This window comes from Hippocampus guttulatus, chromosome 18 (assembly GCF_054856545.1).
Source record: "Hippocampus guttulatus isolate MCC_2025c chromosome 18, RoL_Hgut_1.0, whole genome shotgun sequence".
NCBI classification, from domain to species: Eukaryota; Metazoa; Chordata; class Actinopteri; order Syngnathiformes; family Syngnathidae; genus Hippocampus; species Hippocampus guttulatus.
The window spans coordinates 9,929,415-9,954,635 of NC_141278.1; the positions used below are offsets into that span (position 1 = coordinate 9,929,415).

Here is a 25,221-nt window from a genome sequence, read left to right on the forward strand (position 1 = left end):
TATGTCATTAATAGTGAACACTAAACAATGAACAGTTCGTGCGGATGTGAACTGAATTTGAATTTTTGCAGGTGGTACAAGAGACGGACAACGTGGTGTTCTGCCTTGAGTGCGCGCTGCGCTACGTGGAGAAGCACAAATCGTGCCGAGGCCTCAAGATGATGTACAGATACGACGAGGTCAGCCAAAAATCCTCCCGCAAAATTTCCACCGTGTTGTCCAAAAGTCACGCAAGCTCCACTTTGTGTTTTTTCTTGGCTCAGGAGCAAATCAACAACCTGGTCAACCAGGTGTGCGGGCGTGCCATGTTGAAGAGCAGCGGAGGCGCGGTGGTGGCGGCGGCGGGCGGGGCCGAGGCCTGCCGCCGCCCCGTCAGCCCCGCCCAAGCCTCGCCGGCCAAACGCAGCGGCAGCGGCGGCGGCGGCGGCGCCCCCCGCAAGCGGCGCGCCATGGAGGTGTCGCTGGGCCGCCTGCCGTCCGGCCTCCTGGCCAAGGCGGCCGCCGTGTCCTGAGAGCTTTTGCACTTGCCACCCGGAACGCCGTTGGGCCATTTTGCTTTTCTTCCGCCCCGCCAAATCTCCCCCCAGTAGAAACCCAAAGTTATTCCCTCCAATTCCCGACGCAGCTCCTGCAGTATCACTTTGAAAATCCAGGGGGGCAGGGGGGGGCGCTCTAGTAGCGAAAACTTGAAAGACAATACTGTTGCTGTTTTTTTTGGGGTTCACGTATCCTTTGTTTTTCTCTCTTTCACCTCCTGCGTCTTTTTTGTGGGGTTTGAGTGCAAAAAAAAAAACAAAAGTGTGCCTCAGAGCGAGGAAATCCGCCTTATTTTTTTTGGGGTGCTGTTGCTATCCAACTTTCTGTCTGATCATGAGGAGAAAAACAAAAGTGTGACGTTTGCCACAATCCAGCGCTAACGCGGCGGAAAAGCTTTTTTTTTTTTTTTTCCTCCCTCCCCTCGCTTGGTTGGAGATGTGCAATCATGTTAACATTCCATTTTTTTCCAGTCCTTCATCTGACTTTTACATCATTTTTTATTTCTGTCTTTTTTCTTTTTTTTTTTTTTACATGCTATCAAGTAGAGCCACTAGTGTCAAATGTGAAATGTTTTTTTTAATTTATTTTATTTTTTAATTAAATTGAGTGATTTCCTCCCCCAACCCACCTCGAGATTTTTTTTTGTACATAATCCTGTAAATGTCTTTTACATACTTGAGCCCAGTGGGGAAGGATGCCAGGAAAAGGGTGGTGGTGATGCTGATGATGGTGATGAAGAAAAAGCCTTACAATTCCCTTTCTTCATCGACGTGCGCTGACGACAGGGTCGCTCCCATATGTAAAGAAAAAAAAAAGAGAAACAACAAAAAAAAAATCGTTTAAGTGCTGCTTATATCGCTAAACATAAGATGACTCCCCGTGCCCATTCCCAAGCCCCCTCAGCCTAGTTTTCTTCCTTTAGCTTTACTTTTTTTAAGAAAAGGGAAAAAAACGGCAGGTGAGATTTTTTTTTTTTCCCATGTGTGAAAATGTCACACCCAGAAAGGTTGTAGCTCTCCACTTGTTGCACTGAAAAAGAAAACTGCTTTTACATCATGGATCCTTTTTTTTTTTGCTGTTGTTAGTCGTCATCCCGCCCGCGCAGAAGACTGAAAAATTATTTTAGGACTATTTAAGGCATAATACCGACGTGAGCATTTCCAGTGTCGAAATAAAAAATAACATTGGGGTGTCAAGGTTTATGGCCTTAACTAGGTTTGGTTTTTGATACACAAGTCCGGAAGTGCTCACTGACAAAAAGCGAGGCTCTTAATTTATTGGTCCAGACTCTCGTGTTGGTGACTTTTTTTTTAAACATTTTGCAGTTTGTTTGTACTTGAGGTTCAATAAAAACTTGTCGACAATTCACTGTCAAGCTTTTGCAAATGTCTTATTCATTTGTTTGGGTTTGTTTTTTTTTGTCCAGAAGAACTTCATTTCGTTGAAGTAATGATGCGATTTTTTCAAATGTCCCCAAAAATCAGCATGTATCCGTTTTCAAAAACACAAAGAAAAAAGCAATGTATTAATGAGTTTTGTCATTATCTTTATTTTAAATAAAGGAAATGCATCAGAGTTTTTTTGGGGGGGGGTCGACATAAAAGCAAAAATGGTTGATCAGAAAAGTATGAGTCCCATTATGCATTGAGAGAGTCCCAAATTTCAAATTCTGAAATGGTCTACTTATTCAATTGCATATGATAATAACACAAACAATCATAAACAAATGTTGCAAAAATTTAAATAATTCAGGAGCAGGCCTGAGGATTTCGGCTCTTTGAAGTGAACGATGAGTCGTTTTTAGCCCAAAAAAAAACGACCGTGTATAGTAAGGCGTTTTTAGCAGAAAAAAACCGACCATGTACAGTAAGGCGTTTTTAGCCGAAAAAAAAATGACCATGTATAGTAAGGCATTTTTAGCCCCGAAAAACGACCATGCATAGGAAGGCGTTTTTAGCCGAAAAAAACGACCATGTATATTAAGGCGTTTTTAGCAGAAAAAAAACGACCATGTACAGTAAGGCGTTTTTAGCCGAAAAAAACGACCATGTATAGTAAGCCGTTTTTAGCTGAAAAAAACAACCATGTATAGTAAGGCATTTTTAGCCCCGAAAAACGACCATGCATAGGAAGGCGTTTTTAGCCGAAAAAAACGACCATGTATATTAAGGCGTTTTTAGCAGAAAAAAAACGACCATGTACAGTAAGGCGTTTTTAGCCGAAAAAAACGACCATGTATAGTAAGGCGTTTTTAGCCGAAAAAAACGACCATGTATAGTAAGGCGTTTTTAGCCGAAAAAAACAACCATGTATAGTAAGGCGTTTTTAGCCGAAAAAAAACGACCATGTATATTAAGGCGTTTTTAGCCGGGAAAAAAACGACCATGTATAGTAAGGCATTTTTAGCCCCCAAAAAACGACCATGTATAGTAAGGCAAAAACACCTTACTGTTATTCATGGTCGTTTTTTTCGTCGAAAAACGTCTCATCATTCACTTCAAAGAGCCGAAATCCTCAGGCCTGCTCCTGAATTATTTAAATTTTTGCAACATTTGTTTATAATTGTATGTATATGTTGTTGTGTTATTATCATATGCAATTGAATAAGTAGACCATTTCAGAATTCGAAATTTGGGACTCTCTCAATGCATAATGGGACTCATACCTTTCTGATCAGCGAGTCCCTGGGACTCGCTGCCGTTAAACCGTAAAATTATCACTGCAGAGATTACCGCTTTTTCTGCACTCAGTGATTGACTTCTATGCAAAGTCATTTCTCAACTTGTCTTCCGTGCCATGTCATGCCTGTTGAGTGTTGATTTACTTCATATTAAGAAACTGCTGCACTAAAACATTAATTCATAAATGTACAGTATATCATATGCTTTTTTTGTTTTTCTCAGTATAAATAACACGTACCCTGACTGTTCTACTCTTTGAATAAAAACACTTCGTTCAAGCGTTAGGGAGTGGAAGGGGTTTGATGGAGGGGTGTTGCAAATCATGAAGACCTGCCAAGTGGTATGATGGCATTGTTTTATACATGTCCTCAACGAGGCCTCAGCTTCAAAATCAGTCCTTGGTCCTTGGCCTTGGCCTCGGAAAATTCCTCAAGTCCTTGGCCTTGGCCTTGGCCTCGGAGTCAAGTCCTTGGCCTTGGCCTTGGCTTCGGGTTGCCGAGCCTTGGACAGAACACTGGCACATTGTTTGAAACTGTGCGTCCTGTGGGAAAATTATGCATCTAGGACGCGGGACGCAGAGGTAACGAGATCTCTAAACATTATCTGAGTACTCCTATTATTACCACTCCCACTAATACTACATTAATTAATTTAATACCTTCAAATTCACAATAATCATAAAAATTTATTAAATCAACCATGATTTTAAACTATGTATTATCAATATTCATTATTCCAAACATGAGAAAGCATTCAGCAAACATTACTGGAATCGAGCAAAAGGACTCCAAATCCCAACGGCCAAACCCGGAAGTGAACTGCACAACCCCGGTTGGGACTAATTACATTCAAGTAGAATGACACTTTGCGATATGTCGCATGTAGTAGTGATGTTCATTGAGGAAGGTAGAAACCTGGAACACACCACCATGACAACACAGCGTCCTCAGGCGACCTTTTTATTTCACTCTTCTCCGGAGGGAAACAATGTGTACTACACAAAAGATATACTGTACACAGCACACTCAAAATCATCAACAACTCTTCACTCGGCCCGCACAGACACACAGAATCAAAGTGCCAACTTTTCAAATACATGATAAGATTTGGTCCACGTGGAGAATCTGGAAGCTATGGCTCAGGTTGAAACATTGAAGCCCACAAAGGGCAACGCAGAAGCTCAAGAAAAAAAGCAAATAGCAAAGGTAAGGGCCATTTCGTCTTCTATGGTTGTCATCACATTTTTTTTCCTCGGTGATGTCGACACTGACAAAGTGTCCAGTAGGTTTCATGTCACGTTTTTATGGTTGTCGCCTTGTGCTTCTTTTCAGCACTTTTTGTACTTCGGAATCCAAATCATAACACAACATGTGGACCCGAGCTGTTGTGCTGATCATAAAGGTCATAAACTTGTTGTGTGCTCTTTAAGGCACACGTCATGTGGCAGTCGCAGGGTGGGGGGAGCGGGGGGGGGGGCATGTTATCTCCGTCCACCACCTCCCCCTCACACCCACCCGCTTCATCAAACCTTGGGGGACCCGTCTTGGCGGTCGAGCGTCGGTACCGGCGGGGTCGCCCTCTTCCTCCTCCTCCTCCTCATGGTCCTCCTGGCCCCTTCCTCCTCTTCTTTATCCTCCTCTTCCTCGCCGTCGTCTTCCTCGTCTGCGTCGCGGGCGCACGCCGGCGACAGCTTGCGGCGCAGCTCGGGAACCGCGAGGCTGATCTCGGCGCTCAAAGACTCGGGGCCTGCAAGATGATAATTGTCACGTTTTGACACAACTTTCACGTCATATGTGATAACTCTCACGTTGACGTGATACGTTTCACGTGAGCTGTGATAACCACGTTTTGACTTTTTGGAACGAGAAACTTATGTTAACGTATGAATACACTCGGCAAAGCGAATCGAAACAATCCCGTTTAAAGTCGGAGTCCTTTTTGTTTTGGCCTTTTATACCAAAGTAGCTAGCTATGTAATTCTGCTGCTCTTCTTGAATACCGTCTTAAAAAAAACCAACACATTTTCATAACTGCAGTAAGACTCGAAACGTGCCAGCTTCTCAAGTCATTGCCAGCGTGCAAAGAAGAAGCCAAGGAGTCACCTGCGACCGGCGAGGCGGCGCTGTTGTCCTCTCCGCCCGAGTGCAGGAAGACGTCGAGCGCCTCGTGGTCCGACATGTCCATCAGGTCCATCTGCTCCAGCATGTCTACGTTGACCTCCATGGACGACATGCTGCCTATTGGCCCTGCGACCCGGCCCCCCCCCCGCCCCCCCACCGCAACAATGTTATCAAAAAGAAGAAGGCTGCAAGCGGCTGTCATGACACTGGAGTGCAAGCGGGCGTCCAGCAGGGGGCGGAAAGCGGCTGAGTCCAGGCAAAGCAAGGTTGGAGGACCTTTAGCTTTAGCAACATTAGCACAACAAAGAATGCAAAGGAATCGATGCAAGCGACTGACACAGGCAGAGGAGATGATTGGCCTGTGCAGATAGTGAGAGATGTCATTGGCTACCGTACCTCGAGGGAGTCGGGAGGGCGGAACAAGGGCCGCGTAGGTCGAAAGCACAAGAAAGAAGAAGAAGAACATCATGGGATGAGGGGTTGAGGGTGGGTACTATGTGATCGCACTCCCACGCCCTCCCTCACAGCTTCACTGGGCTAACTCCATTGTTGCCCTTTTGGAGTTAAGAACAGAAGGAGATGAGGCGCCGCTTGCAGTTCCGAAAGAAAGGCATGTCCTACATTTGACTGCGCTTAGGTGTCTTTAACCCTTCCATGCACCAATAATGATCACCTGTAACCTGATAACATGATAAGCTGTCCACAGTAGTGGACAATGGCAGTAGTGGTTCAATGACAGAGGTTCAAAAATGGAGTTAGCCCGCTGTAGTTGTCGGTGACTGAAAAACCCCAAGAGCGGATACGAGCGGCGTCTCACCTCGCCTCTCGGCGATCTGGAGGTAACCGGTGGACAGGTACTGCTCCACGTCCTGCTGGAAGGCTTCCTCCAGCAGCTTGTGTCTGTCCTTCAGCTTCAGCTGCCCGCCGTCGCCGCCGCCGCCGCCGGAGGAGGAGTCGGCGGCCGACGCCTTCGGCACGTGGTCACAATCCACCTCCACTGCAAAAGCAACAAAGTTTTGGAGCGCATGCAAACAATAGGTTCTGTGATGGATTCTGGTTGGTGTGTGTGTGTTTTGTTTTTGTTTTTTTAATTGCCAACAAAGGGCTTTAACAGACTTATCGTTTTGTTGTTTTTCGGACGTGATTCAACATTGTTTTTGTTAAAATTTTGTGGGGGGGGGGGGTTCTATTCTTTGATCTTTCTTTTTTATCTACTTGATTTTAGCTACAGTATTTTTGAAAATGTAATTATTTTCCCTGGATGTTACTTGTTTTTGTTTTTCATGTTTTCAGTGTTGTACTTTTCTATTTTTGTGTTAATTTAACTTTTTTGCTCTTTTTACTATTGCATGATTTTTAGATTTTCAAATTTGTGTTCACTTAAAATAAAATGTATTTTTTAAACATTATTTTTATTTATCGTTACATTAATTTTATTATGTTTCGATTTTTGTGTTTATTTTACATTTTATTTTGTGCTTATTTTCATTTATTTTGTTGATCAGATGTGACTCAAGCTTTTTATTATTATATATTATTATTATATTAGATTTTGTCATTTTTTTCTTCTGATTTTTTTAAATGTGATTGTTTGCTTCAGTCTGAAACGGTTTAATTTGTTGCATCTTTTTTTTAATGTAATACAAGATTTAGTTGTTTTAGTTTTGTTGTAGTGTTTTAGTTTAAATTTTCTTGAGGGTTTATTTTTCTTTCTGAATTGCTTATTTTTGTTCATTGAATTTATGATCCGTGTATTATTAGTCATCCGGGGTTACTCAACATTTTTGTGCTTTTGTTTGTTTTGAGTCGACTTTGAAAATGACTTTTAAAAAGTCAGATGTGACATCCAGCCCCCCACCCTCCCAAAAAAAAAAACCTGGCCAAAATCTGACTGGATTCTCTTTCAAAGCGCAGCGAGCCAGCGTTACTCTGGTCCCAAGTGCACTTTGACTCCCCTCGCTTCGCTTTTTTGGCTCCATCTGATTGTGTGCAAAAGCGCTCACCCGACATCTGCGAAGCACTATAAAGAAAAGACCCCGCAGGCTAAATATGAGCAAAGGGCTAAAAATAGAAGGCCCCACAGCGGCGAGAAGAGCGGCGGGCGGCGCAGGATGTGGCTGAGCTGACGACAATGGGGAGGAGGAGGAAGAAAGTGTGAAGAGGAATTAGAAAGCGCACGTTTGTGGCATATGCCTTCATCGAGCGAGTGCCCAAATGAGAAGAACCTCATCAGGAACCACCTTTTTTTTTTTTTTTTAATCCTTAGGATGACTCAACCACACACGGGCGCAAATACACTCGTGCACATGCACCGTGTTGATCCTGGGAAAGTGTCGCACCGCTAACATTGCCCAGAGGATGAACAGACTTGATACTGAGCGATTTGATCCGCCCTCCAGTTTCTTGCAGCGTCTCACTTGTCGGGGGGGGGGGGGGGAAGCAGGTGGCCACAAAGAGGGGAAGTGGGTGGCTGAGGGTTAGGCTGCAATTTGGCGACAAAGACGGCAAGCTTTGCTATTTTACAAACAGCTATAAGAAATAAGAAATGTTTTTAGGTGTTGTTGTAAAACACACTCGATTTATATTGTACCGGCATTTATATGGCTTGGCGGCAGCAATGATGACACTTTGATTAGAAAAAAAATTACATTGGTTACTTAGTATTTACTCAGTACTTGAGTATTTTTTCACAGAATACTCAAGTAATTATTGCTTTTAAAGTAACAGTAGTTCTAGTAGTAGTCTTTGTGGCTACTCAATCTGCTTCTGCTACTCCGACAGATATTGTTAATAACTTTATTTCTCTCCCATTTCCTTTATTTGTATTTTATTGGCAAGGCACAATCTGCTTCATCCTTGACAATCGCACCATGCTTTTATGGTTTGCAAAAAAAATAAAATTATATCGCAGCTTGTTGACTATGTGTGTAAAAGTTGATCAGCTGATGTGCGTGCATTTTAGTTCTTGATTTATTTATTGCGATTGTTCAGTTCAGATGTGTCTGTCAGTGTGAGGCAGGCCTAAGATGAATTCTAAAACAAGAGTTCTTTTCATATAACTGTGCCGGACGCATGGGTGACATTTGTGTGTGTGGGAGAGATTGTGCGGCAGTGTACATGCGTTTGTAAACACCTACCTCCATCGGGATCAACAAATTGACAAACACAGCAGCATGCCTTCAATCTGTCACTTCTTGTGTGATTGTCCTCGCGGGCACAAATACACACATCCCATCTGCTATTTGTCGCCATAGAGACAATGTGCCGGTGGGGGGACGGGGGGTTGGATTAGGTTGTTGGAGATGAAGTGTTGTCTGACTGCAGACGCCACCGAGCGCCATTTAGGCCCTTAAGTGTCCCACTGCAGCTTTACAGACACAATAGACTCATTGGAGGGAGTAGGAAAGTGGATGCAAGTGCTAGCTTGGAGGCAAAGGCAATTGCTTGGGGGCCCCCATATTTCCAAACGGATAAAGTTTCCTCCGGTTTTTTATGAGTCTTAATTCATATGCTTATAAGCGCATCAAAATGGCTTCATCTAGCTTGATGGTGTCAAGCGCGCCCCCCCCCCCCATCCCTTCTCACACAATGGACTATTCCATCTTACTGCGCCAATGCAGACTTGATTCAGATACAATCGGACCAACTGGGTTTTATCCCAGGGGAGGGTTTAAGAGTTCAAGGCCAGCGCAGAAACATTTTTAGCAAAACTAGAGGAATGTCAAACTGTTTGACGGTGACACCAAATGGGCGCCGCCAACAGCAGCAAAGAGTCAGACACTTTTGCGGTCCGAACACTGCTGTCAGTGTCGGCTGACAACACTGCAGACAAACAAAAACGATGAAACAAAAATCTGATTTAACGACATTTGGAACAATAGTAATGGTACGTTTCATTTAGGGTCACGGGGGATGCTGGAGCCTATCCCAGCTGTCTTCGGGCAGTAGGGAGGGACACCCTGAACCGGTTGCCAGCCAAATGCAGGGCACACACAGACGAACAACCATCCACGCTGACACTCACACCTAGGGACAATTTGGAGTGTTCAATCGGCCTGCCATGCATGTTTTTGGAATGTGGGTTGAAACCGAAGTACCCGGAGAAAACCCTCGCAGGCCCATGGAATTGAACTCTGCACTGTGAGGTCGACGCGCTAACCACTGGACCACCGGGCCGCCCCATTCAAGACATGAACGTCGAAATGACGTGACCTCGCCACGCCTGGGTTGTGTGTGAATCTCAGTTTAACCCCCCCCCCCCCCAACCCTCCGAGCTTCCAAGTTGATCGACCGTCAAACCCAGCAGATGACAATCATCTTGTGGAGGGCGAGAGCGAGCGAGGGACACACGAAGCCCCTGCTGCCTCGACAGGGCGCACGCAAGAAATCCACTTCGGTCTTCGCTGGTAAACATTGTCTTTCAGAATATTACTTAACCATATTTATCATTTCAAAATTAGCAGTGGATAAAAAAAAAAAGAAGCAGAGCTTGTTGCCCGCCACCATCTTTTTGTGAAATAAATGAAGCGTTAATGACGAATGATGGTCGGCGGGGATTAAAGCGCGGAATGCCAGATATACGGAAAGCCGCATGAATGAACAGATAAATGCGATCCATGAAAACATTCGCCGTTGCACATCGTCACCGCTGCCAAAGTTAAAGTGGGTCAAAGTCTTCGAAAGGAAAGCCCGGCATTCGTTTCATTTCACGGCGGTCACCGTCTTAGCGTTAATTAGCTTAGCGCGGCACTCACTGAGCGTTTTATCAGAGCGTCTCGCTCCCCGCATGTCATTTCACAGGCTCTCTGTTTTGTTAAGAACAGCGTGATGAACTAAAAATAAAACACGACTGGGATGACTTCTAAGTGGCAGCCTACCAGGATCCAAAACCAGATCCTCTTATCAAGCATTTTTATCTGATTTATGCTAGCATCATTAGCTCTCGGGACAAATGGGACCATATGATAACAGGGAGCACAAGAGCCGTTAGCAGCGTGCTAATTAGCTTCTCGTTAAAGGAGGTCACATTTTGACTCATTTTTTAAATTCAATTCGAGTCTCGAGGTCGAGTGGACGGCAATGAGTCAGTCGGGCAATTTTCCGTATTCGGAGGTAGCTAGCCCCACCAAAAACATTGAAGTGAATGAACATTTTGTTCACCCTTTCCAGCCCCCCAAAAAGTTGCAAAAATAGCAGTGTGTAAAATTGTATAAAAAAATGAGGAATATGGTCACAACTGCTGAGTAACCCACAGTAACATTTAGTTGTTCTTCGCAGAGGATAAGGAATATGTAGGTCGGGTCACTCGCATCTCAATACATGATTGTATTTGAAACATCCTGATGTTTACCATCAAGGCTTTTGCATTGCTCACACCGTCCAATTTCTTTCACACTCTCACCCATAAAGAGTGAGCGAGACAACTTTCATCCGTTTGTTTTCACGGCTGTCGGCTGATCACATCATTACGCATCGACCCCGGCGAGGCCAAGCAAGGGATTGCGGGTAAATAAATAAAGTCCACGGCGGCGGGAGGAGGGGGAAGACGGGGTGGGGGGCGGGAGGAGGGGGAAGACGGGGTGGGGGGCGGGGGGGGGGGGGTGTACGCCTGGAGGATGAGTGGGAGAAAGAGGGCAGGGAGAAAGGGGGATGCTGGTAGTAATAATGGAAGCCATAAAAGGGCCGTTGCATCAAGCCGACCACTCCCGTCCTCCCCCCTCCACACTCGTGCTGATCGTGTGCTGTGTGTGTGTGTGTATGATGAGTCAAAATGAGTCACATCATGTTATCAATCACCCACTTTTCAGCACACAACTTTGTGTGTGTGCGCGCGCGCGTGTGTGCGCATGCGTGTGTGTGTGGTGCTGAAGGCCACAATGAAGAAGCAGCAGCAGCAGCAGCCTCCCTCCCACGCACACACTTTCAATAGCAGTTACATTTTTCAGCAACAACAAATCGGAGCCCTCATCAATGTACACGCACGCGCACACAAATGAAGTTCTCGTAACGACAAGGCTCCACTGCACTCGTATTTTATCGACTCACTTCAGCGCCCTAAAAGAAATGCAAATGACTTCCTGTTTGGAAGGCCCCGACAAGACGTGCGATTGGTCAAAAAATTAGAAGAGCCTGTAAAGGTGAATTCACAGGTTTGAATGGAAATACATTCAACACATTGGAAGAAAATTGCCGAAAACACATGCAGACCGAGAGCCGGGTCAATTTGGTGAGCTATTGGCGGTTTCATTCTTCTCGTTTGCCTGATTTTTTATTTTTTTTGGGGGGGGGGGGGGAGGAGTCACAAACTTTGCCATCTAGGCGAAGTCTAGGCATCTCCAAGGCGAGCGACTTCGGGGTTAGGCGGCACAATTGCGACTTACTTACTTGCTAAACATGAGTTCTTTTGTATAACACACATTTGTTTGCTAAAATAATTCGTGAAAAATTGAGGATGCGTATTATATGGAGGTACAAGGAAAACCACCAACATTTGTCACATTCTATACCAGTACCTAGGCCTTGGGGGAAAAGGTGTACTCTCCCTTTGTACACACACACACACACACACACACACACACACACACGCACACGCGCGCGCGCACACACACACAGCTCTTCAAAAAAATTATCTAACAAAAAGCGGCAAGTTTGCTTACGAGACTTCCTCTGGCTCCCGTCGGCCGCAGCAGGCGTGGTGGACATCCTGGACGCGTATTTGTTTGGGTTTTGGGTTTCCCCCCCCCCCCCCTCCTGCCTCGATTCCTTTGCAGCCCCCCCCCCCCAACCTAAAAGACGCTACACCAGCCCACCACGCATCCTCACGCTCACCCCGTCGTCAGCGCGCAGCATTTTCTTGCTTTTTTACGTGCGGGAGAGGAGATGTTGCGCCTGTGTCGAGGCGAGGCGTACACGACGAGAGGGAGAGAGAGAGGATGCAAGGAGAGCTACGAAAGGGGAGGAGGAGGACAAGGAGGAGGCACAGATGCTGATGTGTGTGTGTGTGTGTGTGTGTGTGTGTGTGTGTGTGTGTGTGTGTGTGTGTGTGTGTGTGTGTGTGTGAGACCCGTGAATGGCTGGCATCCTCTGAGGAGGTGAAAAGGTGCAAGCCCAATGGCGCTGCGTTCACGAGTCGTGCGCAGAAAATGTTAACTCTGTGTGCGATCATCCCATTAACAAGCGTGACACTGAGAAGAGCGAAGATCCTCCTCCTCCTCCTCGGCTGACTTTCAAAAGCATTTCAAGTGGGGCTGATGGGAAGCATGAAAGCCTCATTTGCTCCCGCCACGCACGGCTCATTGACGACGGAAAACGCGGCAAAGACGACGAGGGCAAGATTGATACGTAGATGCAAGGGGCGAAAAGACGCCGTTACCGCAAGGGCAGGGGGAACCGAAAAAGGGGCCATCGTGAAGTCAAGATACAACCATCATTTCTTTTTTTTCCTTAGTGTATTGGACTTGGACCACTACTGCACTATTTTCTAGACTTCGTTTACCATTTAACTGTATGTTTGGATAAGTGATTATTATTTAGCATATTTTATGAAAGACTGCTCAGTGATGTTTGGACTACTATTGCATTAAAAACATTTTCTAACTGCATATTGTGTTATCACATTTCGTAAAATACAGATTTGGCAGATGTTTGGACTTGGCCCACTATTGTTTTTGATTTTTTTTCCCGAACTGACAAAAAAAGACTCTGTTGGATTGACATGAAGCCAGCAGACCCCTTTTTTCAGTGTATGTTCGTAAAAGAGAATATAATTGACCATCATTCAAGAAATATTCATAGAGGCCTGGACTTGGCCCGCTATCACGATACAATTTTTTCCTACCTGCTCAGTAGCTTACATGATACATATTCATCATATTTCATGGAATACCGTTCGAGTTGGCCGATGTTTGGACTTGGCTCACCGTTGCAACACACGTTTTTTTCAAACTGTTTTTTAATAAATGTAAATGTCGGACTTAGACCACAACTGCACCTTCTTTCCAACCGCATGTTATTTATCGTTGTTTCATGAAAATATTGCGAGATTTGATGGATGATTTGTATTTATTTTTTTTTTTAACTTACGTGCCACACTTTGAGAATGACTGCTGGGTACTCTGCAAACTGCCGACATGTTTTGCCGTATCATCTCCCCTCGAGTTGGAAAAAGTGCAAGAGGCAAGCCAAAGCCTCCAAACAGAAGAGCTGTCAGATGAGAGTCATGTGTAAAAAAATAAAATAAAATAAAAAATTTAATAAAATGTTGCCTAGGAGACAGGCAGCATTTGTGAGAGGTTTACATAATCTTTGCGTGGATGCAAAAGCTCTGGGCCACGTGCAAACTTTACAACTTTTGTTATTTTTTTTTTTTGTGAGACGAGACCGAGGAGATGCGCGGTGACAAGTCAGCCTTCGCTGAGTCACTGCTTTACGCTTCACGTTTGCATGCACGCCGCTGGGCTCGTAAACAGGCAGAAAAGCAGATGATATGGCAATGTTATTTGGTATGAGGCGAGTTCATCTCCTTGATGAGGAATTGCGCATAAAACAAATGTGTGTCCTTCCTCATCTTAATTTGACAACATTTTGGCAAATCAGTCTGGTGTGGGTTGAAAAAAAAAAAAGGAAACATCTTAAATCATAAATTCACTATCGTCAGTGAATGTTAATTTGTTTTGAACTGAAAGGTGTTTTTACATGCATTTATTTATCAAATTAAGCAGAATTGCAGCATAATATATGACGCTAAAATGATTTATTAATTTGTTTAATTAAATATTTGTATTGTACTAAAGCATATTACAGTCATTTGAAAAAAAAAAAGTTTTTTCAGTGTTATTTATTTTTTGTTTTGTTTAATCGATTCATTTATTTTCCGAAAAAAAACTGGACAAAACGTTTGTTAAAGTTTTCAGTTTTTCTTTTTTTCTTCTTCAGGTTTTTAAGAAAAAAACTGCTTTTCTGGTCTTTTTAAATAACAGAAAAAGAATATTTGAAAAAAAACAACAGCAAAAGAATATTTGAAAAACTAAAATATTCGCTAAGACAGAAAAATAATTACTCTGAAACATAGAAACTTAAAAAAAATTGAAAAAGATGCGCATTACATAACAGCCCCCAATACGTTACTAAGAATAAAAACATTTTCAAAGACTTTGTGAATGCAGTACACTTCCGCAGTATTATTGATTTTACAAAATAAATTTGATGTTTATGAAAACAGTGATTTATTCTAGGATTGTTCCTTGAAAAAAAATTAATAAATAAATAACATTGAAGATCTCATTTAAAAAAAAAAAAAAAAACACTCTCGCGAACTCTTCACACAAGCTCCCTGGCATGTCCACTTGTTTCTGCCCCCTTCCACGCTGACCCAAGCTTGTTGCCTGGCAACGCAGTAGACTGGGGCTGCATCCAACATCCAACAAGCAGCCTCTCGGTAAACTGTTAATTCCACTTTTTTTCTTTTTCTTCAACCTGTTGACGCCTGAATTTATTTCCAATAATTTTTGTATCGTACTGAAGCATATTGCAAGTGTATTTTTGCTTTCAAGTAGATGCTACATTAAGTTGAGAGTGTTAATTGAGTATGGCACATAAAGAAGATGTGATGTGAGGTACATAAATAAATAAACTGTTCCCATCTGAGGGATGGGGATTAGATTATCGATGTGAAAGTCATAACGGCTATACTACTATAAAACACGACTATGAACTATAAAAACAAACACTAGACACAAGTTTACTTACCTTTCTTCTCACTTGGGTTGACTGAACAGTGAGCATGTCACTTCAGATCACTTGTGGAATTCACAGAAGCAGTTTTTGTTGAGGCACAGAGGAACTTTGCACATCTGGCCCTTACAATTGGACCGAGACATAAAAAAAAGAAATGACTTTAGAAAAGTGCAGGTGTTTTCATCTATTCAATGTGTACACATCCATACATTCAAGCTGAAATCCATTTGCACCATCCTTAGGAGGGTATTCGTCATCATGGAGGCTGCTTCGGTCACTGTTCACAGGAGGAGCCATGGTCTGAGGTCCACCTGCTTGCTTTGTATTGAAGGATTCTTGGCAATGGGGAGCTCAGAGAGATTTCAACACAAGCGCCTATGCCCAAGAAGAACAAGAAAGGTGCATTTTACAGACTATGCCCAAAGTCCTCCTTGAAATACATGTGGCGAGCGGCCCTCCAATGAGTCAGTGAAGTCTTCAAAACCCATTCGTCACCAAATCTAGAGCGCCGTGAAGAAGTATTTGCCCACTTTGTGTTTTCCAAAGATGGGCGCTTTACACTATTTTGCCGGTCCGTCCTCCGTCCGTGACCTGGGTACCGTTCCATCATTGTCCCTCCGTTCTTATTCGTACAATAATCGTCCTCCGTCCCGTCCGTCACCGTCCTTTTAAAGCGCTTAAAGCAAAGTTTGCCGACGACTGTCCTCGTTCAGTGTTACGATATTAAAGCCACATACAATATGGCGGATGGGGTGACATATCGCTTCGACCCGGTTCAACAATTGTATGCTACAGACTTGACAAGAGAAGGTTAAGAAAAATTATACTAGTTTAAAATGAGTATAATTTGAAAATGTAAAATGAGTCATTTTACATTTTCGAAGAATTGATCATTTCCATGGACTCCTGTATTACACGGTTCAAATGCCTCTTCAGTTGCCGACACTAATGTAATATGTCCTTCCTCACGTGCCGTACAGTGACGCAACAACATGACGATCTAAATCTAAACATTATCGTCTAAGGTGCCAAAACTACTATGGTGTTTTCCTATTCTTTGTTCTTACTGTATTGTTTTGTTTGTTGTTGTGTAAATTATTTTTGCTCCATGTACAGTACTTTGTATACAGCGGTGGTTGTTTTCAAGTGCTCTATAAATACAGTTGAGTTGAGATACTTGGTGACTAACTGCATTGCTTGGACAAAAAAGTCGTTAACGATTGTTAAAAAAAAAAAACTGTGGACGTTTATTGTTACAGCATTGCACTCCCAACCCTGCCCACCCCAACCTCATCATAGTATTAATTTTCCCGACATTTATAATGATTATATTTTCAACATAATACTATAAACGGTATTGTTTTTACATTTTATGTAGCTTTAACACAGTTTCATCTTCACATTATTTACAAAACAATATTTCTATATTACACAAATTTTAGTAAATAAATATTTTTTTAAATAAAATAATTTGACAGTATACAGGGATGAAATATTCAAGATTACAGTTCTGGTTAGCAGGGTTTAAATAGATCACTGTCGCTCTCTAGTGGCTGAATGTTGCAATGCAAGTTAATTTCAATCTCAGAAATTTGCACACAATTTCTCTCCATGGAATTTTATCGCTTTGTCTTTGTTGTATGCAATTTAGATTCTCAAAACATGTCATTCCATTAAACTACATTGGACCATATTCGAAGCCAAGTAAACAGCGGGCAACTTCTGAGTGCATCAAATTGCATTGTTACCGCTAATTTCCAGCTAAAAATAGACCTTATTTCCCATTCCCCTTGAATAAAATGAAACATTCATCACCGGTGGGTGGCTGAGGCATGAATAAGAGATGCTACGGGAAACAAGGACAAGATCAATTAAAGCTGTGAGTGAGCAGCGATGGAACAGGCCACAGCAAGACTTTGTCAAATAGCAGTCCTGGAATTCGCCCCAAAGGCTGCTTCCAAACAAAAATGGCCACCTTCCTGTTTAATTCCGGCCATGGGTCCTTGCGACTGTTTTGTGCTTCTTGTTATGATAGACATGTCCACCAAATTTCGTGTTGACCACTAAGACAGGGTCAGTGGCAGATTTTTTTATTTTTCAAAATTTACAGGTGGCGATATTACGACTGACGCTGGGCATTGGAGAAAAAAAACATATTTGTCTTGTGCCATGCCCTCATATCTTGATTGCCTATCCAAATTTTCTGCTCCATTTCTCCAGAATGCTTATCCAGTCATGAATGTGGCTGCCTTGGAGGCAGGAAAAAAAAAGGCAAAAAAAGAAATAGAGGAAGCATCCATTTGAATGTACATGCAGGCACAGCGTGTCTGCTTGAATCAGCAATCTTTTGCCAGCAATTGGCAGACGATACAACATTCTTATTGTAAAATTTCAGCCAAGTGAAGAGCAAACAAGCAACGTATTTGGGCTGTGTCAAAAAGTGATGGGCGGAGGTGAGAGAATTTACCCGTGAGCATTTGCACCTCAGCCAGCGTGTCAAGGAAGCACCGTTAGCTGGAAAGGTGTCGCTGATGACAACGCAGGAGAGCTGACGCGTCCGAATGCTGCTTTTCGAGCTCCAAAAGGTTTTGACTTCACGTTAGACGCTGACCTTAAAACTGGCATGAAAATGAACACACACATACATATCAAAAAGTGAAATACACTGACAAAAAACAATGGGACTAAATGAGACTAAAGTGGTCGCGTTACATTAAGGTAACATATAATCATATTTACAGTATATATTCCTGTGGTTAACTGTGCTGAAAAAGCTGAAAATAGCATGATACAGATATTTTACGATATTTTTACCACTTATTTTGAGGGAAAAAAAAGTCTTGGTGTAAGAAGAATAAAGTCTTGTCTCACAGCGGAAAAGGTCAAATAAAATGCCCCTCCCAACTCCCATATAAAAGTCATATGACAGTCCCTGCCAAAATCTGGTTTAAGTCAGACAATTTTCTCTTTTTCTCTCCCATTTGTTACTTCCTGAAGCCATCCTGGTGTGGCGCAAAGTGACTCTGAAACAAGCCAGGCCCTATTTGGAAGAAGTGTGTTGCCATCCGCGGCGCAGCCCTCCGGCCGGCCCTTCCTTGTCGTGTCACTTGATTCGCTTCATCCTTATCACGCACGCACACACTAAGACGTTACACAGACACTCTGCCTCTAACAATTTCCGTCATGATCACAGGAGATGCTACTCATTGTTGTGTCCAAAACGATAGATTGCATTGTTACTCAACAACACTTACAGGGAAACTCCTCTACAACGAAACCTACATGGGCGAAAATACCCCCTAATGTGAAAATATCTTCATGCATTAACACCATTCCCACTCTCTAGCCCCCATACAACGAAAAAAACCCTGTTGCGTTATACGAAATCTTTTTCTCTGATCTTGCCTCGTGACGAGATCCAACAGCGACCTCTACTGCTTCGTTCGGAAACAGCAACAGCAACCACCACATTGGTTTACACATGCGCAGTAGTCCAGGAAGTATTTGTTATTGTTAGTTTCAGACGCATCAAGAACGTTGCATTGCTAAAATGGCAACAAAACGGACTTTTGGATGTCAAGCAGGAAGAGACGCTGGAAGAGAGGGTAAAAGTGATCAAAATGAAAGACGGAGGAAGCAAAATAAAAGATGTATTTCATTGTAGAGGAGTTGCACTGCACAACACCCACACCCACACCCACACGCACGCACGCACGCACGCACACACACACACACACACACACACACACACGCTAGTGCGAGCACCGAGATGAGCACAATAAGCAGATCGCGGCAGATGTGACTATCCAGATGACTGCAAACGTGCCAGGTTGAGCGTGAAAACGGCCTCCTTTATAGCCAGCAATACAATTATATTGCAATTGGCGATTTGTTTTTGGCCTAATGGCAAACCAGCTAGCTTCATGCTAATTGGATGGATTAGCATCGCTGACTGAAAGGGCTTTTGGGATTACATAATATGATCAGATAAGAAAGCCCAAATCATATTTTTAAAGAAAAAAAAGTCATGTTTTAATCAAATAAAATGATTTTATTTTGTAAAGGGAAAAAAAGTATGTGCGTCTTTTTTTTTTTTTAATTGGCATATTATGAAAGGAAAAAGTGTTTGTCCTCTGAGAATTAATCTCAAATTCTATGATCGCAACTCATCGTTTCAAGACCAAAAAAAATTATTTTGGGGAAAAAAATTTAATTTGATGAAAAAAGTCCACTGGAATAAAGTCATTTTTTTTCCAAGAAAAACAATACAGTGATCCCTTGCTATTTCGTGGTTCATTTATCGCGGCTTCAGTGCATCGCGGATTTTTTCAAACATATTCATAAAAAAATTAATATTCATATCCATGGAGTACAGTACTGTATATGTTGCTCTATGTGACTCGCTGTTGTTGTTCAGCTTCCCGCGGACCGTTTGCGGACTTTTTGTGGACTTTAAAAAAATGCATATTGTTTTTAATGTTTATTGGTCGCTACTTCGCGGATTTTCGTTTATCGCGGGTGGTTTTGGTCCCCATCAACCGCGATAAACACATATTACTGTAATATGCTTTTTACTTTAGAAGAACCTGGCATACAAAATGTGGCTTTTTTTAAGAACCCCCCCCCCCGCATTCTTTTCCCAGAAGAAGTCATTCTGTTCATAAGAAAAAAAGGCAGATATCTGTTTGTAATTTCATTTCATTTTTCAGCAGATAACATCTCTCTATACTTTCTATTTTCAGTGTTGAAATGTTACGTGGCCTGGACAGTAATGAAGATGGCAACTGCTTGAGGGCCTGGAAAGGCTCCTATAAATAAAGCTTCAAAGAACGCTGCTATTGTATGCACACCCACACAGACTCAACCCCCCCACCCCCACCCCCCTGACACTCACACAAACACACGCATAGCGACTAATCTTGTCCAGCATCACAAGTGGCCTGCAGGAATCATCTATCGCCCTCTGCTTTGTCCTTCCAACACGTCAACACCTATTCACCCCCAACCCCCCCCCCCCTCAAAAAAAACAAAACAGCCCACTGGACAAAATATTACAAATAGGAGCACCGTTACCTCCAAAGAGGCCCAGTTTTTGGACGTGATCTCAGTCCATTTGTGAAGGCGAATGCAGACTTGAACCCAAAGTATAAAATAAGAACATTACAGGCGCAATTAAACCAGGACACTTTTATTGATAAACGCTTGTCGCGTTATCGCCTCTCGCACACGGAGCCGGCCGTGTATAAAATGTTCCCCCGGGAGAGAAACAAAAAAGGCGGAAAATTAAACATTAAATATGCTCGGAGGCCTTTTTGGAAATAGCAGCTCATAAAAGCATGTTTGGATGAGTGTCTGGCCCATTATTATGTGAAATAAGCAGACATCATCGTTATGTCGGCAACTTAAAGGGCTCACGGTATGCGATCAAACGTGGCGGAGAAACTATTCACAGTTCTCCGGTGACCAAAGAGTCCATGGCCCTCCGCCAGGTCCACTTGGCCTGGTAGAGCGAATCTTCCCTTCCCTCGCTCGCATCTACCAACACAGATGCTAAATCTAACAGTAGACCATCTGCGATAGCCAGATACTGAGACACGCATTGCCAGAACTGCTCAAAATCAATCTTGGGGGTTGGTTGGACTGTTTCGCATGTCAACAGCACAGATACTTTAGGAAGAATTGGGATTGGCCCTAAATCTGTCGCTCGCCAATTTTTCAACTTGTATCTTGCCAGTGCCAGACACAAGCAGGGGACGGGAAAGTCCGACACAGACACAACTCAAGAGACCGAAGTACACTTGATCTTAAAGGTTGGTTTGGTCCCCGGAAAAAAAGACCAGAGTCGGTTCAGAATCCTTCCACTCGAACCGAACAGCGCAAACTGGAGGCTAAATTGTGGTTCTCCTGACCAAGGCGGCCAAATGCCCAAACTTCAAGGTGGGTTGGTCTCCCTCAAAAAAGTTCTGTCTTCTCCAGCTGTGTGTCTGTTCCACAGTCATTTGGAAAATATTTGGACAGAAGCTGAAGCACCCCTCTGCTGTATATTGATATCCCGAGAGGAGCTTCAAAACCAGACTAAAACTAAAGCTAAAGCTCCAAAAGCCGACAATGGGACCATGGCAAGCCAGAACAGTACACCCATGAATTGAAGGGTGCTTGTTCCCCGCAAAAGCTTATTCCCCCAGTTTCTCCAGTTCTGTTTCGTCCATTGATCAAGAGGCTAAATTGTGGTTCTCCTGACCAAGGCGGCCAAATGCCCAAACTTCAAGGTGGGTTGGTCTCCCTCAAAAAAGTTCTGTCTTCTCCAGCTGTGTGTCTGTTCCGCAGTCATTTGGAAACTATTTGGACAGAAGCTGAAGCACCCCTCTGCTGTATATTGATATCCCGAGAGGAGCTTCAAAACCAGACCGGTTCAGATGTAGTTAATAAGCACGTCAATCAATGCGCGTCTTGGTCCGAGAGAACCAAATGCCCTCTGCCACGTCCTTGGTCGTCTCGGAAAGCTTCCACTCGGCTCTGTAGCAGGAGTCTTCCCCTTCCTGACTGGCATCTACCAGCTCAATCCGCAAGAAAGCGTCTTTCTCCGACAGCAAGGACGCCAAGTCTGACGCCAGCCTGGTGCTCGGCAACCTTGGCAAGGAACGAGAAAGCCCTCGGAAAGGCGAAGGGCCGTTTTTCGCCGCCTTGCTTGGGACAGCCACTTCCTTCCGCATCACGTTTCTGTCACGTGAGGCCAACGCCCTTGAGGGGCTATGATTGGCTGAAGGCTGCTTGCTTGCTGATTGGGCCACCAAGTTCTTGCTTGTCCTGTTACGTGAGAGACAAGGGGGCCAGTGGAAAGTCAGACACTGGGACATGGCAAGCCACAAGTCCTGAGGTCGGAGAACGTTCGATCGCGGAACTTGGGCGGCCCCCAAGGAAGCATCCGGCTTCTCCAGTTCCGTCACAGTCTTTTCTTGTTCTTCCTCGGTATCTTCGTCACTAGACAGAAGTTGGGGGTCCTCCTCAAGGCTGAAGGAGTTGCTGAACCCCCGACTCCTCTTCATCACCCTCTCCGTCGCCGCCGCATCCAAATCAGACAACGAGGATTCATCCGAGGTGAGATCGGACAAACGATCTTCGGAATCACCGTCCTTGGGCCACGGATGCGAGATTCCGGGTACCGGAGCCTTCCGCATACCTTCGCCGCTGCGCTTTCACTTTAGGAGATGACGACAACGCCATAAAAACAACAGCAGGAGCAGCGGCGGCGGCGGCGGCCGCGGCGACCGCTCTGCTCGCGTGGCACTTTCTGACATAATCTGTGCTTCCAGTGAGTGGGCAGCGATGACGGCGTGATGTCACGCAGCCACACACAAACACAAACGCGCACACTCCGAAGCACACGCATGTGTTCATGCTACGCTAGAGGGGAGCGCGGTGACTTGCCTGCGAGAGAAGTGATGATGTCACATGGCATGATGTCAAACATGGCCGCCGAGCAGCAGCCAGAATGAAAACCGGTCGGGGAGACATTTCATCGACCTACATGTGCAAGTGAAGCAGCCTGGATGCATGAAGGTTCTAATGCGTCGAGTCATTTCCAGGTTACGGATGTTTACAGTGTCTTCGTTGACTCTGTGGCGGCATCAGAATCAAAGCAGCATCTCCTTGTGGATGTGATTTCTGGTCATTCGTGCTCTTAATTGTAACTGCTATTCGATTCCGTTGTGGGCTTGGTATAAGAAAGCAAGTGCCGTTTTGTCTACCTGAGCATAAGCAGCGCTTTGCCTCTCTACTTGGCATGGAAAGCGAAACAGTGTCGCTCATATGTATGTGTTGGTGTGGGTGTGTGGGTGTGCGCACACACACCCACATGCATGCATATGCATATACACACACATGGGCGGCCAGTGGTGGATTGGTTAGCACGTCAGCGTCACAGTGCAGAGGTGCAGGGTTCGATTCCGGCTCGGGCCTTTCTGTGTGGAGTTTGCATGTTCTCCTCGTGCCTGCGTGGGTTTTCTCCGGGTACTCCGGTTTGCTCCCACATTCCAAAAACACGCATGGCAGGCTGATTGAACACTCTAAATTGTCCCTAGGTGTGAGCGGGACTGCGGATGGTTGTTCGTCCCTGTGTGCCCTGCGATTGGCTGGCGACCGGTTCAGGGTGTCCCCCGCCTGCTGCCCTATGACGCTGGGATAGGCTCCTGCGCGCCCCACGACCCTTGTGAAGATAAGCGGATCAGAAAATGGATGGATGGATGGATGGATATACACAAATACAGATCCATACCCATACGTACATGTAGAAATCGTTGCACTCCAAGTGTGCTCTGGTTCATTTCGAAACAGGTGCTACATGTAACATTCTGCGATACATTTTCAAAAAGCGAAACAGACAAATATACTTGAGCATTTGTTGGAAATCTCTTGTCATTTCCAGCACTTTCAAAGCATTTACACCATGAAATGACAAGATTAAAATAGCAGAACTCCCCCCAGTAGGAAGCCTGTTTTTGATAATGTTATGTGCATGAACAAATAAGAGGGAGTTGCCAAAATTTGCCTGCTTTTATTCAGCCCACCCGCCCCTCCTACCCAATACTGCAGTTTTTACAAGTGAGCATATTATCTTTTAGTTTGGCCCATCTGTGTCGTCTGTGCCAGTTTGCACGCGGGCTCTCTCCAAAGCTAATCTGGTTATATAACGCAGTAGCAAGGCGGTGATTTCGCCGAAGCTTCCGTTTTGAGGGCGATTTGGGACAAAGCGACATTCAGCTCAGTATACACGGGGATGCCGTGCGTGAGATTTTTCACCATCCTCCTTGTGCTGCCCTTTCTAGACATGGCAGCTGGATATCGCCGTGGTGTCCCTTGATTGCTCGCCGCCGGTGGCGTCACGGTCCGCTCCGGATCGTCTTTCCGCATTCAGAAGCCATAGCTGATTAACCACAACTTGGCTGCTTCTGTTAGCTTAATGGATAGCTTCATGTCAACTCCTTGGGTCAATGTGGTCCGTTGACCTGGTAGTTGACATTTCTGACAATAATATTGCGGATAAACATGGAATTGATAGGAAATAGTCAACTGACCTGACCTCTTTTCTCCTTGGCTTACGAATTAAAGCAACGTTTATTTGGTTTCCTTACCATCAGAATTTAGTCTCCCATTCATAAAAATGAAAGTCTCTTGTATATTTTCTCCTCTGCATCAGTATTAAAGGAGTGTCGTCATGCACTGGATTCCAGAATAAGAATTTTAGTTATGTTTTCTCACATACAGTACATTGTCTCCATGGCATAAGAATTAAAGTAGTGTTTGTTTTTTATAGCTGTTGTCTTCTCAGCATAAGAATTAAAGCTGTGCGCCCCCCCCCCCCGCCCTCCCCTCAAACCGCAAATGTAAGCAGAGACAAAAGTCTCCTCGGCATAAGAATTAAATGTGTGTTTTGCCTCCAGTCCTTAGCATGAGAATTAAAGTCGTGTTTTGTTTCCTTGGAATAAGAATTAAAGCTGCACTTATTGTGCATTTGTTGGCTGCTCAGCATGAGAATTTAAAGCATTGTCTTCTTGCATTTGTTGCCTCTGCAACAACTCATGAGCAGGGTCTTCGCGCCCACACGTTGTCACCTCAACAAGAATTAAAGCAGCCTTTTCTCATCTCTCTTGTCGACTCGCCATGAAAATTAAAGCAAAGTGTGTCACACTTTTTTTGTTTGTTTTTTTGTAAAGCAGTTTGAGGGATACTTGTCAAACGGAACAAACTGCTCACTGAACTCAAGTTGAACTTGGAATTGATTGCGGTTGCTGCTTTTCTCCAGAGAATGTCCCTCATGACATCAAAAATGTGTTTTTGTTGTCATTTCCCTGGACTTCCACACCACGCATGAGGTCATGGCGTTGAAGAAGCATCCTCTTATGCGTTCCCGTCACTATTTCTGGACTGTGTTCCCATATATAATTGAAAGAAACATCGTCAAGCCGCGCACAAGCCATTAAACCTCCTGTTTCTGCTCGAGTTGTCCGAAGTGTCTGCTTGATCAAGAGCAGGTTTGTTGACGGACGCAAAGCCGCCGCAAGAGGGCGCCGTGAAGGCCTCACCGCTGCTTCGGATGCAACGACACTTATGATTGGTCGAAAAGCCGGTAGACTTTGACAGCATGTTGG

General features: G+C 44.2%; 3 protein-coding genes across 5 annotated transcripts in view; 1 reads left to right on the forward strand and 2 right to left on the reverse strand.

Moving 5' to 3' along the window:
- Nucleotides 1–1,912, forward strand: part of jarid2b (jumonji and AT-rich interaction domain containing 2b) — a 61,644-nt gene extending 59,732 nt beyond the window's left edge. Inside the window, exons 18-19 of the mRNA XM_086136514.1 lie at nt 72–179; nt 264–1,912. Coding sequence (XP_085992640.1) covers nt 72–179; nt 264–512 — 357 coding nt within the window. The 3' untranslated portion in view covers nt 513–1,912. The remainder of the gene's footprint in view (nt 1–71; nt 180–263) is intronic.
- Nucleotides 1,913–4,163: 2,251 nt separating this feature from the next.
- dtnbp1b (dystrobrevin binding protein 1b) lies at nt 4,164–13,529 on the reverse strand. Of its 3 annotated transcripts, none has more exons than XM_086137251.1 (4): nt 13,421–13,529; nt 6,156–6,335; nt 5,321–5,725; nt 4,164–4,964 (listed from the first exon to the last, which is right to left on the reverse strand). In XM_086137251.1, the coding sequence occupies exons 1-4, from the start codon at nt 13,482–13,484 to the stop codon at nt 4,741–4,743; spliced, it is 873 nt and encodes a 290-aa protein (XP_085993377.1). In that variant the 5' UTR covers nt 13,485–13,529; the 3' UTR covers nt 4,164–4,740. The 3 variants fall into 3 exon arrangements, with proteins under 3 accessions (XP_085993377.1, XP_085993379.1, XP_085993378.1); XM_086137253.1 differs by lacking the exon at nt 13,421–13,529 and adding an exon at nt 11,995–12,097 and having other exon boundaries at nt 5,321–5,464; XM_086137252.1 differs by lacking the exon at nt 13,421–13,529 and adding an exon at nt 11,995–12,097.
- A 6,767-nt stretch (nt 13,530–20,296) lies between these two features.
- LOC147191131 (uncharacterized) lies at nt 20,297–22,360 on the reverse strand. Its single transcript, XM_086136950.1, has one exon. It carries the CDS (start codon nt 22,249–22,251, stop codon nt 21,508–21,510), a length of 744 nt encoding a protein of 247 aa, XP_085993076.1. The 5' UTR covers nt 22,252–22,360; the 3' UTR covers nt 20,297–21,507.
- Between the last annotated feature and the right edge of the window lie 2,861 nt (nt 22,361–25,221).

Coding starts and splice junctions, on each gene's coding strand:
- dtnbp1b (XM_086137251.1), bottom strand. CDS start 13,484: ATGATACGGCAAAACATGTCGGCAGTTTGCAGAGTACCCAGCAGTCAT. Junction 5,726..6,155: donor CCAGATCGCCGAGAGGCGAG/GTGAGACGCCGC, acceptor GAGGTACGGTAG/CCAATGACATCTCTCACTAT. Junction 4,965..5,320: donor CGCCGCCTCGCCGGTCGCAG/GTGACTCCTTGG, acceptor ATCATCTTGCAG/GCCCCGAGTCTTTGAGCGCC.
- LOC147191131 (XM_086136950.1), bottom strand. CDS start 22,251: ATGCGGAAGGCTCCGGTACCCGGAATCTCGCATCCGTGGCCCAAGGAC.